The following is an 18,331-nucleotide window of genomic DNA, read 5'->3' on the forward strand; positions in this document are numbered from 1 at the left end:
CTGCATCAAAAAGTACACATGGAGGGTGTCAGTTGATATTGTGCAGAAATTATTTCCTTGGTATTTCTGAACATTGATGCTCCTAAGAACCTCTAAGAAATGTAAAAGTACTTCAGTAGAGAGACTTTGGTTTCTTTTTTTTAAGGGAAGAGGAAAATCCTTTTGTATATGGCTGCAACAAATTGCTTCTTATTCATCACTCAAAGATATGAGTCTTGAATTTTGAACAATATATTGCAGTTCAAATTACAAGCTGTAATGTATTACCAAGTCACATTAAAAGATGATGTCATCTTTCATCACTTTTCCTTGGGAAGTTGTAGGTTTAATGATTTGTTGATCCTGCTCATTCAGACTTTGAATGGTGCAAACAGCAGTCTCGTGCTCTTCTTCCTTCTGTAACCATTATGTCAGGTTTTGAAATTCTTTGTTTAGCCTGGCTGCCAGCTGTGATTGCATTGATGTGAAGAGTGTGCAGATGTGCAGAGCAGCTGGGCAGGCAGGACATGCAGACCTCCTGGCTGGCCAGCTGCTCTTGACCAGATTTTGCCCAATAGCCAGGTCAAAGAAGGTAGGAGTTTGTATGGGATGACAGTGTAATGCTGAACTGCTCTTGACTAGGGACATGGGTGTATTGGGGAGAACAAATTGCTCATGGGAGCCTTGGAGGATTGCTTGCTGTCATAGGGAGTGTGAAGAGCAAGGGAGAAAGCAGACGTGTTGCAGTTGGAGACCGAGGCTGAAGTCCAAGTGGGCATCACTGCAGTGTGTTACTATAGCAAAGCTGGACAACAGCTACGTGTTTTTGTCTACCTGAGCTCAGTGCCCTTTGTATACATTAGACAGCTTGTTAGCTTGGTGATTGGGCCTTTCCCAGAATTCTGTGAGTTTCTGGTGGAATAGGGTGAGTGTGGTCAAACAGCTGGGGTGCTCCTTGCCCTGCAGTTACAAATCCTCAGAGGCCAAGGAAGCTGCATATTTAAAAAGTAATTTCTACATTGAGAGATTCAAGTGTCTGGACAAATCATTTTCTTTTCTGAATTAAGCTACTAATTGACACCAAATTTTAGTCCAAAGTGGGGCAATCTGAATCCATTTGTAAGTCTGAGCCCTCATTTTTGATTTTTTTTGGCCACAATTTTAACTGCTATGGTTCAGTGAACCAGTAATCATTTCCCTACACATGTCTTGTGCTGATAACATACAGTAACAAAAACCACAGGGAAATTATGACCCTGTATTTTTATATGTATTCACCTCTAACTTAATAAATAAACAAAGGAACCTTACCTTCCTCCAGTAGTGCTTCTGCCTCTGATCCCCAAAGGTCTGCAGTCTGTCAGTTGAGAGTTTCTGTCTGAAACTTATTTCTTGTCCTTGACTTTTGGGTCTGATTTTCTAAGACCGCATAAACAGTATGATAGGTAATTTTCAAGAAACAATGTTTTTAAAGGAACAAAGGATACTATGTGTAGGCTATGCAAATAAAAATATGATAAATAACTAAGTGGCATAAACATGATGTTGGAAAAATAACTTCATTTCTTCCCCTGTCATAGACTTTCTTGCACTTTTTTACGTGCTTTGAGTACCAGAAAGTTTTGTTGGTTTAGAAATTAGCCATCAGTCTCATGATTTTCTAGTAGTTCCTGACATTTCCCAGCCCATTACACAAAGCTTGGCTGCTTTCCATCTAATTAAAATGCAAAGTTATTGAAAGGATACTAGCATGTCTGCTAAGATTTATGATAAATCTTAGCAAGCATTTCAGCAGGGCTTCAGTTTCAGAAAATCTCATCTCATCATAAAAAATAGGGCTGAAAAAGTATTTACTAAATGTTGTATTGTGTCTGTGTAAGTTGGACTGTTCTGTTCCCCTTTATCATGTGGCAGTTCTGCCTTGGTTCTCCCCTCCCTCCTTTGTGCTGCCAGTTATCCCAACTCCTCCCCAGTTGCCTTGGGGATCAATGTACCCTTTCTCAAATCCCTCCCCGGTGCCCTGTCCGTCATTTGGTGCTCCCACCCTTCTCTCTAGAACTCTAGAAACTTCCAGCTAGAGCATCGAGTGATTGGCTCAGGGGCCGGGGCCCCACCCTCAAGTTATCCCCATTGGGGTTTTCCCTAAGTCAGTCTTTTGTATCCCACTCCCCTCTGAAACCCTATTCGTCCAAGGATTGACTCCTCCCCTGTGTCCCTCCCTCCTTATAAGCTGTTGCAACCCTTCCCTTGTTCTCTTTGGTTGTTGGTTTCTCCTGGGACCCAATAAACCTGGATTCACCACAGCTGGAGAGTGCTCTCTTATTTCTGCTGACTGTAGCCATAAGCCAAGCCACGTCCTACCACAAGGTAGCACTGCTGTCATAGCACAGAGCGTTTGCCTCAGGTGCTGTCCCGAACCACGGAGATCGGGATAGTGCCCCCGTACTGCTAGCGGTGCTGGATAGCTAGCCGGGACAGCCGAGAAGGATAATAGATCCTTCTCCAGCTGCACCGCTTCAGTTCCTGGTACCTGGGGAGGAGTTGGGATAACGGGCAGCACAAAGGAGGGAGGGGAGAACCAGGGCAGAACCATTGCATGATAGCGGGAACAAAACAGTCCAACTTATACAGATACAACACAACAACTAAATGAAAAGCTGTGTAGTTATTGCACTAGTTCAGGGTTGGCCTTAGGACTTTTTTGCCACTTAATGAAAGTTTGTGGTGAGAAAATACTGACCTTTGATTTTTCTTAGTGTTTTGTATTGTAGTTGCTAGCTCTGGTTTTTTAGTCTGTGTTTTATGAAAAAAAGATTATTTCTTATCATAAGGCATTTATCCCTCACAATTTTTTTCCCCAGGAAATTCATGTAATCCTAGTGAAGGATAGTTAGGGGATTAGTTTTGGAATTTCTGAATGAGATTTATGGACTAGCATGGTAAAATAAATTGCTATAGAGGTAAATATAGAGTAATAAATAGTAAATAATTTGATTTCTTTAGCATAGACATTTTTATATATTACATGTCAGGAGTTCTAGTTAGCTAAGAGCATCAGCAACCCTTACCTTCGTAATGTGCCCATCAAACGTGAGGCTCTTAGGAACTTATTTCAGGAATTATGCATTTGGTTTTTAGATCAGAACATCTTTATTATATTCCAGTTTGTTTAAACTAGTAAGGGTAGATACTTGCTTATTCAGGTAACCAGTAAAGGTACTCCAAATGTCTGTGCTTTGATTACTTGTGAAATTGAAATTGTATTCCCCCCCTCCCCCCAATATATTGGTCCTTTTTTACGCCTAATACTAAATCAACTCAGTCATCACAGCAACTCAGTAATTTAAGGGGGAAAAGAACAAAGGTGCTTGTTTAAGGAATTATTTATTTCACTTTAACACAAAAGTACTCCAAAGTACTGTTATCTTTTCTTTTAATAGGACTCTGCCTATTTTAGTGTTGACTTAATACCTTCTTCCATATGCTAGGCAAATCTCTTGTTACACTTTACAAAGGACACTATTTACAAAAATTAAAACTACAGATTATAAAGTTATAACATAGTTCACAGTGGCACAGATAATGTTAGATTAGTTTTTATTCTTCTGTATTTTCTGGGCCTTTATCTGTGCTGATAAGTTTTTAGTAATTGTGGCAGCTATTGCTTTTTTTTGAGTTGATGTTCTTTAAACAATTTTACAATTTAAACAATCTATTCCCAGCTGACTACCACAGCAGTGGCCACACTGTTATTAATGGCTGGAAGATCCACAACACTGCAAAGAATAAATGGTTTGTATGCATGGCAAAAACCCCTGAAGAGAAGCAAGAATGGCTGGAAGCTATTTTGAAGGAGCGAGAGAGAAGAAAAGGTAGGTCAATAAACTTCCTTGTGTTGCTCTGCTAGAAAGCCATACTGTATTTTTATATCAAGGTACAAAGCAAAACTAGCTGGTAGGCAAACTTGTCCTGTCAGGTTCAGCTGAAGATTTATGAATACCAGTCTGGGAAAAATGAATCAAACTTGTACTGGGAAGGGCATAATGTCTTGAATCATATATGCGGGTAGTAAATGCTGTTTGAGAAATGGGAAGATGATTTAATCTGTGATTTTACAGTTTATCCTCAACCAGTATAAATTGTCATAAATTCATTGAGACCAGTGTATTATCGTGATTTGTGGTATCTGAGGGTTTATCCTAAATGCCTCGTGGGATTTGTATGCACTGATTTCCTTTGTGACTGGCCATTGGAATCACTGAAATGAGCAGGCTTTTCGCGTTGGATCTTAATGCAGATGATCCAAACTGAAATTGTACACAACACATTCAGAGCTCCATCTTGGACGTATTGCCTCCTACCTGAGAAAGTAATCACCATTTCCAATCACCTTTGGAAAACTACTATCTTTCTGAGTAACTGAATTAAGGCAGAAGAATACTTGGATGAAATATAATCCTGATCTCAAGTAACTTCACATGTTCAAGATGAACCCAGCACCAAGTAGAAGCAGGGAAAGATGATGCATAGTAATTTTCTGGAGCTAATTTCATTTGAAAGCCCAAATATCCTAATTAGTAATGCTATTTGGAGCCTTGATGTTGAAAGAAAATATGACCTTGAATTTAGATCTGTGATTCTTCTCCTGATTTTTGTAGATTTTCCATCGCCTGTTGCAGTAACTGTTGGTTCGTGCCTCTGTTGTAGACGGACACTAACAATATTTTCTTTGATCTTTTAATATTGAATACTGGATGTTCTAGAATCTGTTGTAGGATCAGAGTTTCAAGTAGGGTGTCTCAGCACTGGCTAATCAGTAGTATCAGCAGGAATTTGTAGCAGAAAAGCTAAAAAGATGCTTTAGATGTCTAAAGTGTCAACACTTTTATAATATGAAAAATGTTTAAAAAATGAAAAAGCAGTGTGGTAGACATAGTTCCAAATGTGAAAACCCCAGGTTTGTCTGCTTCTGTGTAGGACCTTGTATGGAACTGACTAAAACATTTTCAGTAAATCTTACTTCTCTGTTAAGTTTCATGTCTCCCTTAGGCTCTCGATGCTTTAGGCAAGAAATACAAAGAGTAAGTAGTAGTATTTTATGTTGATGAATTCTTACTTTTTCACACTAATCAACTGAGCAGCTGGTAATAGAAATGAGTTGGAGCTAAACTTTGGCAAGCTGGAGGTCTGAGGTAGCCATCCCAAAGCAATTACATGTCTTAGGGTTTTGGCATTCTGTGATTTGTGGAAGCTTTCAGGTCCTGATGCTCTCAGTGGGTTTGCCACCAAGGAGAAAACCATGAAACCAGGAAGAGATGAGGCTCTCATAGATTCAGACAGCAACACAGAATTGTTAAAAACCAAATGAGTTGGAAGACTCAGAGATTCAATGGACTGAGAGAAACAAAACCTCTACTTTTACTTGGAATCCATGTAGCAGAAGCTGAACAAAAAGGAGCTGAAAGTATGCTCTGAATTAAGTGATTTAGCAGAGTTTTCATCTTTTGTAATAAAATTATAAACTAAGACCACTTTGTAGACTGTATTTGCTTGCTAGAGGAAATCACAATGTATTGGAAACTTCTTGCAGAAATTTTCTGTCAATTTGATGGCTTTCCTGTAAACCCCTGAGGCATTCAGCAAGTCAGAAATTTATTTCAAAGGTGGTCATGTTTAAGATTGATGATGCTGTGATGACCTTACTTGAAATGTCAATACAAATAACAGCATCAATATCCTATAAGCTCCAGAAGTAGTATATTAGTTAAGTTTTCTTTTCCCTGGGGTACTCCAAGTTTTATTTGTTTGTGTGACATCACTGCTATCTGGCTCATGGATGATGAGAGACAATCCTTGTTCTGTTCCATGGTTAGCTTCTCATGACAGACACATTTCTTCAGGCTGTATTTTCAGAACTTAAGAAGTACCAGACCCTTACTCAGATGGAATATCATAGGATGACTTGGGTTGAAGAGGGCCATAAAGATCTAGTTCCAACTCCCCTGCCAAGCCTGAAAGCTTTTGTGGAAAAGGGGTGAATTATCTATGTGAAACTAGCATATGTATACCTGATAACTTGTTACTGCTATTAACCGGAAATTTGAAAAATATTCCTTTCAGTGAAGTTCTTTTTATTATCACATGGTAAGTGCAAAACCAAGGCTCCTTATTTTACACTTGTGAAGACATGACTACTCCCTTGCAAATGTTCATATACTGGTGTCTGTTATTACTACAAAATAAATGGTGATGTAGATAGACTAACAAATTAACTTCTCTGTGAGAAAAATATATTTTGGTTAGGCTTTATGAAGATCAGATGTTCGTGGTTTAACTTAATCATGAGAAAATAATGAAAACCAGCTCTTCAATTTTTTTCAATGTAAAGTATCAGTATTGCTTTTCCATTTCAGGGAAGATACTGAGATACCATGGCAATATGGCTTCATAATATGTTAATGCATTTTTGGCAGGTTTAAAATTGGGCATGGAACAGGACACTTGGGTGATGATCTCTGAGCAAGGAGAAAGATTGTACAAAATGATGTGCAAACAAGGGAATCTCATCAAAGACAGGAAGAGGAAATTAACCACTTTCCCCAAATGCTTTCTTGGAAGGTAGTATATGCATTTGTTAGCATGAATTTTTGCTGTCTGAACCCACATTTTAAATCTTCTTTGGGATTCTGTAGAAACTGCACTTCATTTGTAATGTCTGTTTGGCCTATTTGCCTCACAGAATTTAGCCAGAATGTAAAATGGTCTGCCTGAAATTTATGAATGTGTTCTCATTTTGCAAAGTAGTTCTGTTAAAGAGACAGGGCTCCAGAGGGCATGATGAAAATAAGGAAATGAATCAAGTGAATTAGTTTCTCTCAAAAAATAATTCCTGATTTTTAAAATTCATTTTCTCTGGAATTACTAGTTCGGAGTGTAAAATTTTATTTATTCCACCTAAGTAATCTTTGTCTCTTAAAACAGCTTCTGTCCTGTTGCTTGAAGGTCAGGAACAGAGTTAGTAAATAAGGTTTACATGTTTAAATTATCAGGAGGATGTTTATAGTGCCTTATTATGCCTATGGCTTGAGAAGACTGAAAAATAAATAGATGGCCTTAAAATGTGTCTATGAAAAAAAAATCATTTGGGAGACAGAAGAGTTATCACTTATTTTATTTGGCTATAAGATAAGTACTTACAACCATAAGTTAAGTGTGAAAAGCATTTTTATAAAATAGCTTGTTTTGCACAAAAAAGTTGTTGAGAAGATACCACTAGGTTCAAAATGGGTAATAAAACTTGGGAGGTTCTTATGTGCTGTCAGAAGTGACACAGTTGAAGAGGAATTAAATTAAGATTAAGATTCATGATTCTACCAAACTTCTACCATAAGTTACGGTAGTATCATGTTTCCTCAGTGAAGTTGTTGGATGCAGGTGAAGAACACACTCATGCTGAGTAGCCACTTAAATCTACCATCAAATGGCTTCTTTTCAGTGCTGTCTTTGGAGTGAACTGTTCTGAAGAATGCTTCTGCTGGTCCCAGGGTCACCAGTTAAAACCCATGAATGTGAAGGTTGCACTACCTCATTGCACTTTACTTTTGATTTGTAACATGCACATCTTATGTGCTGTAGATCCAGCGTTTCTGAACTGCATCAGCTTTGCTTTGGTAGAAGCCAGGCATTTTCTGCACATAAATATATACTTGGTATATATGCTCTGGATGTCAATATGTTTGAGACACCTTGGAAGTAACAAGCCTACTGTTCTGTCATCCTTTGGTTTTATTCTGCCACCATGGCATGCCTGCCCTGGACAGGTGCAGTAGGAATGCCTGGGATTGCTCTATATTGGTCTGTCTTACCAAACGCAGCTATGCCAGTTGAGGATATCCCAGAAAACATGAAAAATCTTTACTATGTGCCAGCTTAACTTCATGCATGGAAAACATCAGAGCAGAAAAGACATCTCATGGGAAACTGTTTGTGGTTATGTCAAAATAAAAGCTGTAAAGAGTGAGTTTTTTTTAAAGATGGTACGATGTTTTGAGGATCATTGGGCTAAAGAATCATTTACAAGAATAGTAAGAAACACTAGTAATGGAGAGGAACATGCAGAAGATCTGGTGGAATGCGATGTAAAGATTGTTTTCTTTATCTGTTTTTTCAGTGAATTTGTGTCCTGGCTGTTGGAAATTGGAGAGATACACAAGTCTGAAGAAGGTGTTCATCTTGGCCAAGCTTTACTAGAGAACGGCATTATTCACCACGGTAAATGGAGTTAATTTTAACTTACTTGTTTTCAAGATAATTGTAACTAGAATGGACTTAATGTTTGTTTGACTAAAAGATGGTCTTGTTAACACAAGACAGCTTGTGGAATCTGCATTATATCCTTCCAGGGGCCTCATGGGGCCATTGTCCATTCCATAGCAGATTTACTGGGAAATGCTCCATTGATTTAATCAGATTTTCTCTCTGCTATTGGGATCATAGCCTCAGGGAAAAAGGACCTAGAGAAACATTGCTGTTCTTTTGTAAGCAAAAAGAAATTCTGGGGAAACACAGAATAGTACGCTACTTGTAAGGATTCTAACCTTTATTAAGGCCAGGCATTTTAGGGAAGGTGTTCAACTAAGAATTTTACATGACAGTGAGTCACAGCTGGCTGTTTTGATAAGTGTGCCTACTCATCTGTTAGATGTTACAAGTGGAGCTGATGAATATGTAACCCAACAGTTTAATCTTTTGCATTTTAAGGCCTTCTCTTCACTACATTGTATAGTTACTAAAATTGATATTTTGATGCTGAAATCTGCAGTCAACTCTCTGAATTTAGTTTATTGTGGAGAAAAGTATCACTCAGAGGGTTCATTTTTTTTTAGCCAGTAAGAAGGTTTGATTTCTGCAGGTAGTTTGCATTGGCAACATTTTTCTCCTACTAGAACATGGCCTTATTTCTGTTGTTATTACAAGGTAGAGTTTAACAGGACCATATAAGTAAGCTGGAGAAACTTGTTTGAAGCCATGTTTTACAGAATTTGATATCATAGGTACAGTCACTCAAAACAAAGCTGTCAAGTTAGTTACCATGCCATCATAGATCCAGGGTGTAAATTTAGATGGAATCTTTGATAATACACATTTTAATACTTCTGTAGTCCAGCCAGCAACTAATTTAATACTTAATTTAAGTTCTTTGCCATGATTTTAGTGTCCTTGACTGGAAAGAAAGTGGGAGAAACATAGTGCCACTGAGTTGTGTGTGTTTTAAACATATGCAAAGTAGGAGGAAGAATATTGAGGTTATTAATCAGTAGTCATGTAGTCATCATTTCTTTAATGTCAGTCTACATTATTTTCTTCCACAATCATTCAAATGTCAGATGCTATTATGTTTACTACACACACTGAACTGTTTTCAATGGAATGATTCTGTTGCCAGAGATTCTTCTCCTGATCTTGTAATTTATATCCTAAATACACCCATAGATTTTCTCAATGCAAAGTTAAATGAATATTGTGTAACTTCAGAGATAAAAGGGTAATTATATTAGAGCATAGAAATGTGAGCCAGACATGCTACTTTGAATAGTGAATCCAGCTGTAGTTCACTGAAAATAGCATTCCTAAAATAAAGTTGAATGAACCATCTGTTTTCGCAGAGGGAGCAAGGGAGGAAGAACGTTTGGCTGTTATTTACATTGCAAATATTGTAGAGGCCTTTGTTGAGAGCTTGCATATTCAGTAGGCTGGCCATTATTGTCACTGTGCTGGAGTTCATTCTAGCAGTGACAGACTCATGTTGTGATGGACATTATTGTACTTCCTGATGTGTGAACTCTAGCAAGCAGAAAAGTTACAGTTTTTCCTTTTTTTCCCCCCTCCACTTTCATATAAGGGGAAAAATCTGTTTGTATGCTGCTATTTTAAATCTACCTTGTGGAATTCTCTGATATCTGAAATGACTGATACCATTCAATGGAGTGAGGTACTTTGTCCTCTTGCTGCAGCTGATTAGAGATGGAAACCTTGTCTCAATGGATTAAGGAGCTTTGTAGTTAAAAAATAAACTGAATATCAGATAGTTTTAAAATGAATAGGTATTTACATGGCTGTGCAGTTCCTTGGACTGATGTAATGATCTGATTTTAAATTACCTTGGCAAAAAAAATTAAAAGACCAGTTTAAATCTTGGTCAGTTCCCTTTTCGTAGCGTATGCCATATAAATACCTATCCCAGCATAAATGTGGGTACAGACACACAAAGCAACTTGGCCTTCCTTATTTTAGTGGTAATGAAGCATTTTCTGAGCTTAAGTTTTTGAAACCCAGCAAGTCCCAGCTCTGTGGAGCTACTCCCTTAGTTTCTGGCACACTGTGGCAAGTTGGGACTGCAGAGACAAAGTGGTACATGTGTTCCTCAGAGGGCATAGCCTCCTCTGTCTGTCATGGGCATGCAAGAAAGGAAAGGTGCTTTGTCATCCTGGTTTCCTCCCAGCACATCCCTGTAAGACTGAGGAATAATTTGGCTTTAGGCAAAACTGTCTTGATGGTGTTTTTTTATTTTCAGAACTTGCTGATTAGAAAAAAATCTTTTTATTTGTTAATCTATTGGAATGCATTATTTTTCTTCAACAGTAGGAATATTTTTCAATTATAGAGCTAGAAGACTTTTTTTTTTAGTTAAATGGTCACAATCCATTAAAATTCACATAGATACTTGTGTTAGGTGTTATATGTGAAAATTTTGTAGTCTGTATCTCATGTATTTAGAGGCAATGATATGTGAAAAAGCTTAGGAATTATTTTGAATAACCATCAGTTCAAGGCAATTGGAATAGTGTCCTGGGCTTTACTATTAATTGATATATCAAATGCAGGTAGAGATGTTATTTTGCTCTTGCACATGACATTTAATATATGAAGTTCAGTTTTTATGTCTGTGTATCAGATGATGTGTGGAAATACTGAGGAGCTTGAAGGGGCATGAAAAACGACACAGATGAAAGGCACCTCACTATACAAACTTTATGATGCCTAACTAAATTTTTGGAAGAGGATTATGTATGATGGCTTAGTCACTTGTTATAGGAAGGCATGCACAGAATTACCTAACTCTCTCAGGTGCATTACTCTGATAAATGAAGACATTACAGCACCCTCCTTTATCAGTTGATGACATGTAAATTGACTTTCAAAATTTAACTTAGAACTGCAAGTGAAGCTGTAATTAATAAAGCAGTTATCTTAGGATGGTGCTAATGCCTAAGCCTGTCCTCAACCATCAAATGGATCAGCTGTTTTTCAGAAAGATTTGCAGCTGTGCAGTTTCCAGGAGAACTTTTGTATCCTATGCTATGACTTGCTTTCACAAAACACTTTAAGTTGTGAGGTTTGTTGCCAGAATCTTGTGAAACTCTGGAATTCCACCTGTAAACATCCTTTTTCCCAGGTCGATGGGGAAATAGATTATCAGCATCTTCATAATAATTGCCAGTCTCTTGCACTTAGAACGTTTAGGTGGCTGTATGTAGAAGGAGATGTTCCTCTCTCCTGTGTTCCCACTGCATGACTGGTCAAATGTGTTGTTTGTATATTTACTGAATCATCTGAGATTGGCCTCATCAAGAATGAGGACAGAAAATAATGTGGAAGAATAATATGAATAGTTGCAAAATAAGTCTTATTTGGCTATTTGCTAGATAAGCTCTGCAAAAGCACTGAAGACTAAAAGGATTTGAGGGCCTCATTTTTCATGCTGTCCCCTGACTGTCCTCCTTATTCTTTGCCCTGTGACTTGAAACCGTTTGTGTTCTTCTGTACTACTTAAATGTTGTAAGATATATTGTCACCAGTGGCTTAAAGGAGCTTAGGGCAGATGATCTAACTGGGCTTCCTGGCCTCCCTGTTTGAAATGTACCTATTGATGTGTTTAGGGCTCCTATTGGAAGAAATGATACTGACCTTCTTCTCTCTCCTTGGTTTCTTCAGAAAGTCATCTAACAATGCCTTTTTTTCCTTTTAATTTAGTTACAGATAAGCACCAATTCAAACCTGAACACATGCTGTACAGATTCCGATATGATGATGGAACATACTATCCCAGAAATGAGATGCAGGATGTCATCTCCAAGGTACAGAATAAAAGTTGCTATTAGAAAGAACACATCAGAAACTGAGATTCTGCTTGAAAAGTAATGTAAGATTTGCTGGGATAAACAACATCCCCTCACAGTTACCACTCTATATTTATGTGAATCAAATTCAGTTTTCTATTTGTAAGCTTTTGGTTAATTTTTGCACATTTTAGATACAAAATTACAGTTTACTATTGTGTAGTTATAGTTGCTATTCAGTGGTTTCATATGCAGGATGCATTGCTTGTGGTTTTGGGTAATCCTGAAGCTGAGGTTCAGTCTACTGTATTTTTCAGTCCCTTCTCATAGATATGAAGATATATGTAGGAAACTGCTTGCAGATTTCTCTAAAATCTGAGTGTCCTTTGTTAGCATCCTTAACTAGGCAGTAAATCTATATTCACATAGCTATTTAGACATAATATGTTATTGATAACAATGAAAAGATTGATCAAAGTTTCCTTTAAACTCATTAATATTCAAATTTGTCATGATTTGGAGTCCGTAGAAAATGTCTGCATTTGGGTATTACACTGCAGTATAATTTAATTTTTGCTGCAGTATAATTTAATTTTTGCTCCACTTGTTAATATAAAGTGCATCTAGAGGAATCTACAATACTGAACTCCCAGGCAGAGCAAAGTAGGGTGGAATCTAATTTGACACAACTTTTAGTCATTATACTTGCATATTGTAAACATAATTGCTTTTGGATAGTTTCTGAAGTAATACTAATGTGAATTAGTATTAAAAAAAAATTATTTTTTCTGATGGTAGTTTCTTAAACTAATGCAGATGTATAATTTATTTGCTTTTAATAGAAAACATTTCTAATCTTTAAATATTTTTGCATTTTTAAAATTGATTAGCTATAATTCTAATTTGTAAGCAAAGTACTGATGCATATAATGAAATGCAGTGGTTTTTACTTTAATTACACAGTTGTGTGTAGAATAGCAACCACTTTTTGGGACAACCTTAATGCATGGACGTGTTGATTTATTTTTTTGTGTGCTTTTCTTTCTAAGTATTTAAAACCTTCAAAATTTTTTAATCCTACCTTAAAGCTAATCTGTTTTGCACGTGTCTCAGTAAGCTTAGGTTAGATAGGAAATGTTTTCATTCTCATAATTTATTCATCAATATTGTTATCGGCGAAACATTGTTTTGGCACATGAAAATACATAGAAATTTGAACAGATCTTTTTACTATGTACATGAAATCCACTGACAGCATTCAGGCTTCCTTACTATGTCCCTGCCTCTTGTCTGTGATGTGAGTGTATGCTTGACTCACCACCTCTTTCTCTTTAACAGGGTGTACGACTGTACTGTCGCCTTCACAGTCTCTTTACCCCAGTAATTAGGTGAGTCCAGTTGGGAAATCCTGAGGGAGTCATTTGGAAGAAGTACATCATCTGAAGATACTGTGTTTGAATGTAACCCATCCTTTCAAGATTGGTCTTTTGAGAGTAATCAGATAAGATTGAAATGCTGTCAAGACAAAAAGCATAACTGAACCACTAAATGGCTGCCAACTCTGCTCAATATAACTTTTTTAATGGACTTCTAGAGCCTCCTAGGTCCTGATGGATATGCTTGTATGCTTACTGTATACATTAGTGCACTCCGTTACTAATACACCATTACCTCATTAGAATAGTCCCAGAATAACTCACCTGCCTTCATACTCCAGTGACAATATCACCCAAATAATTTGTGATCAGCCTCCTCCTTTCTGTCTACAAGGAAGGCTTCATTTGCTAGTTTTTTTCCTCCAGAGAAAACTTCTCAACCATCATTAAGTGCTCAGTTCATGCTTTCACTAACTTGCTTATAGATGACAAATATTTTTCTCTTTCTTCTGAGCTTTTGTTTGATTTTGAAAAATTGTTTTGTGTTATTTTGAACAGGGATAAAGACTATCACTTGAGAACCTACAAATCTGTGGTTATGGCTAACAAATTCATAGATTGGTTGATTGCCCAGGCAAGTAGACACCTTTGGATTTATGTATGTCTTCATTTAAATTTTGACTTGAAAACTAGTGATGTATCAAGAACAACATAAAAGCACTTTATGTAGTGTAATCCTCTTAAACCAGTAAAGTAACAGAAATCATCTGTCATCAGCTATGCTTTTCATCCCTCTTGTACTTATCTTCCTGATCTGAAATTGAATTGAAATGTTTTGATGACACTTAGCTTTGTGATTCAGCATGGAACACTGACCATGGCTTGAAATGAAATGAAATGAGAAACTCTAAATTACTAACTAGATGAGCAAAAGTCAGTATCAATTTGTTGCCTCAATTCTTTATCATTTTAAATGAATGAGAGAAAAACAACATGATATCCTGTTCACTCTGCCAACATGCACTAGTTCCATAACATAAAAGTTTAAAACTTTGATGCTTATAGGTTCTATTAAGTTCAATTTTTATGGAGAATGCAGCCTTACTGAAGTCTTTTCCTACTTATTTGTAATTATAGAGTGTTATAGCATATAAAGGTCCCTTCCAACCCAAACTGCTCTCTGATTCTATGATAAACATATATATACTGGTTTTTATATGTGTGTGTGTGTGTGTATATAAATATATATATATATATATATATATATATATATTCTAGAAATGTATACATAAAGGTGGTGGTGGCAAATCTTATCTACAGTAATCCCTATGGGATGATGCCATTGTGCACAGTTTCCATTTTGCTAATATTTTAAAATACATTTTAAACATGTGTTTTAACAGGGGGATTGCCGGACCAGGGAGGAAGCTATGATATTTGGTGTAGCTCTTTGTGATAATGGGTTTATGCACCATGGTAAGTAAACACATTCTGTACCAGTTATGCTTACTTTCTGTTTAATGTTATCTGCACAGTTGGAAGGAAATGCAGGGGCTGATAAAGATATTATAGAACAGATGGAAAGTTCTTCTATTGTATCACTAAAGAGATTGATGCTACAGTCTTCAAGGAAAAAAATAGCTATTGTATACTCTGAAAATTATATCCAATTTTATAGCATGTGCTGGGGAATTAATCCGCTAAAGGATTTAGTGGGGGCAGTTTTATTAGTCACTTTGCAAGAGATGTCTTAAGAAAGTAATGTGTGTTGGCACTGATGAAACAATAAAAAAATCGTGTAGGAAAGAAATGTGAGATTTTGGGGGGAATTAATAAGGTATGAAGGAGCATGACTTCAAAAAAGTGGGAGAAAGCAGATTGGAGAAAAATGAGAAAATCATGAGGATAGTAAAGAACAAAGAAGGGAGAGGAGACCAGAGATATGTGCAGCACCAAAATTAAGGTGAACAAGGACCCATTTAATACCGTCAGAGGGAAGATTTCAGGGGAAGGATTGAAGTAGTAGGTCATTTACTAAAATGAAAAGAGGAAGAAATACTTTTTATCAGTTTTGTTAGACAAGGGGTTGAGAACATACTCTCCTGTATTGCTCATTCTTTTTCCTTTGACTTTTGAACACACAAACTGCATCCACTGGCTGTTCTGCTTGCTTCCACATCTCCAGCAAACCTGTTTCTAATTCTAAACCCGGCATGCTTCACTGTCTGGAGAATGCCAGAACTTGGTGGTGAGCATCTTCAGCAGCTGTCCAGCAGAACTTCTCAAAATTATGTTTTAAAATCCCTTTTAGGAAGAAACCTTGTGCTTAGTATTTTTACTAAAACTATTTCAGGCTAGTACATCTTTCTCAGATTGGTGGAATCCAGATGTTGTTGTAAAAAAAAATTAGCTTAGTGATTCCTATCTCTCTGTAATGAATCCAAGTAACAATTGTTGTCTATGTTAAAAAAATGTCCCTGGATTCACACACACAAACAATAGTTTGCTAGCATTCAGTATGTGTATGCATGTTGAGTATTTAATGGTTCATGAAAGACATGATATTCAAAAGTTGAAAAGAAAATAAAGATTAATATGTCTGGGTTTCTGTCATACAGTGTTAGAGAAAAGTGAATTTAAAGATGAACCATTGCTGTTCCGTTTTTATGCGGATGAAGAAATGGAAGGATCAAATATGAAGCACAGACTCATGAAACATGATCTGAAAGTAGTGGAAAATGTCATAGCCAAGTCATTACTGGTGAGTGAAACACCATCTCTGTGTGCTTTGATGAATAAAAAAATTGGTTATAATGACAATATATTAGGACAGTTTATTGTTATTTAATGAAGACATACTTCAGTTTTTATTAATTCCTTTCTGAACAATATTTAAAAAATTGTTTTACAGATTAAATCTAATGAAGGAACCTATGGTTTTGGTTTAGAAGATAAAAATAAGGTGCCAATTATTAAAGTGGTGGAGAAAGGATCAAATGCTGAGGTATGGAATATAATAAATTATCTTCCCTGTTTTATTTACTTGATCACAGATGTATGTTTTGTACATCATGTGTGAAAGGGTATAGTGGTAGAAGGTGACAGTGAACACATACCAAGAAAGCTGTGCCTGTGAGTTTTTTCCCTTTTTCCTTTTTTATCTTTTGTTTTCATTTACTTGTTTTTGTTTGTTTTCTTTTTAGCTTTTTATTTTTATTTAAAATATTGTTTTGATCATATTTTGACACTTATTTTCTGCTCAGCTAAATTGTCATATTGATTGATGTTATAAAAGTTGTCATTTTATATTTATGCATTTTATAATATTTCAGTGATGACATTAATCATAATTGAAATCAACATTTTTGGTAGAATATGAAATGGGTATAGAGCTAGTCTGTGAATTGCAGTTGACATATTTCATAGTAAAGGATGTATCAAGCTTTAGATAAAATCTGGGATTTGAGACCTTGAATGAATAAATTACAGCCTTCCTGTTTGGTAGCATTGCTTTAGATCTCTTTGGGTTAATTAAGATTCTACTCAGCAGCATGGGAGTCTCTGTATATGTAAAGATAAAGTATGATGCTCTTTCATAAGAGAAAAACTTGGACTTAGATTTCAAGGCTTTCTAAATCTTATGGTGGAGTATAAATTTAAATTATAAATAGACACAGCAAATGAATAATATAATTCAGCCACAGAGTTAAATGATCTGATTTCTATCAGTCAGGTTCTGCCATATTCTCAGATCGCACTAGGGCTTTGCCCATACCCTGAGCCATTCTTTGTACTCCTGTAGTTGTACTGTAATGGTGCTTTTCTTGTTAGACCAAAGTTTAAAAACTCTTTGTTTTGGAACTTAGCGAACATTCACTTACTTAAATATTAATTGGGTCTTTCTTTATGAAAAGAAGCTTTAGTTCCTTTGGAAAATGGTGGATGAAAAATTAAGTACTGTCATAAAATAAATGGCACAATCAAAGGTGTTGTGTTAATTACTAAAAAAATGAACCGATATTGTAATACTGTCACAAAATCTTGATTAATACTAGGTCTTGTATTTAGCTCTCTTCAGAATGAGTGCTATCCTTCACATGAATTTAACCAGTTTTAGAAACATTTTGTGGTGTAAGTCCCTTGTGCATGGTATGTGAAGGAGTCATAAAGAATGTAAAGAAAATGTGAATGTCATTTTTTCTATTGGGGTTGCATGCCAGCAAAAGAAAACTTCATGTTAGTGGTTATAAAAGAAAACACGTACACAACTGTTGTTATTTTCTAGATGGCAGGCTTGGAAGTTGGGAAGAAAATCTTTGCCATTAATGGTGACCTGGTTTTCCTGCGACCCTTCAGTGAAGTGGATTGCTTCCTGAAAGCCTGTTTAAGCAGCAGAAAGCCCCTGAGGGTTCTTGTGAGCACCAAACCTCGAGAGTAAGTTATCATTCCTTTGGGAAATTTTACAAACAACAATTGAAGGGAATTTTCAGACCCGTGGAACTTCAGAGAGCACTACTGTAAGGGGTTTTTAGATGCTGTATCTGATCTGACTTTGCAAAGTCAAGCAATTTGATTTGCCTTGGTTTTGTTTTATCCTATTTGTGAGTCAGCAAAAGAATCACATGACTACTTTAGATCTTCAGCTCTGCCACTTTAAGTACATGCAGGTACTGCAAGTTTAAATGAAATTTCATTGACTATACTGTCAGTTTTGATCACTTATCTCTGGCTGTGTGTATTAAACAAATTCCTGTGTCTGGGGATTTAGTTGCTGGTTTGTCATTGTCAGACTGTGTGGTCCCATGGGCCCCTTCAGCTGGTGTGTTGGTTGTGTAAACAGCAGGAGGAAATAAACAG

General features: G+C 36.5%; 1 protein-coding gene across 1 annotated transcript in view; it reads left to right on the top strand.

Moving 5' to 3' along the window:
* Positions 1–18,331, top strand: part of PREX2 (phosphatidylinositol-3,4,5-trisphosphate dependent Rac exchange factor 2) — a 173,363-nt gene that overhangs the window by 64,731 nt on the left and 90,301 nt on the right. Inside the window, exons 10-19 of the mRNA XM_066563765.1 lie at positions 3,702–3,851; positions 6,453–6,597; positions 8,150–8,250; positions 12,013–12,116; positions 13,437–13,486; positions 14,033–14,108; positions 14,878–14,950; positions 16,093–16,235; positions 16,386–16,478; positions 17,760–17,908. Of these exons, the coding sequence (XP_066419862.1) occupies positions 3,702–3,851; positions 6,453–6,597; positions 8,150–8,250; positions 12,013–12,116; positions 13,437–13,486; positions 14,033–14,108; positions 14,878–14,950; positions 16,093–16,235; positions 16,386–16,478; positions 17,760–17,908 (1,084 nt within the window). The remainder of the gene's footprint in view (positions 1–3,701; positions 3,852–6,452; positions 6,598–8,149; positions 8,251–12,012; positions 12,117–13,436; positions 13,487–14,032; positions 14,109–14,877; positions 14,951–16,092; positions 16,236–16,385; positions 16,479–17,759; positions 17,909–18,331) is intronic.

This window comes from Molothrus aeneus, chromosome 1, assembly GCF_037042795.1.
Source record: "Molothrus aeneus isolate 106 chromosome 1, BPBGC_Maene_1.0, whole genome shotgun sequence".
Classification (NCBI taxonomy): Eukaryota; Metazoa; Chordata; class Aves; order Passeriformes; family Icteridae; genus Molothrus; species Molothrus aeneus.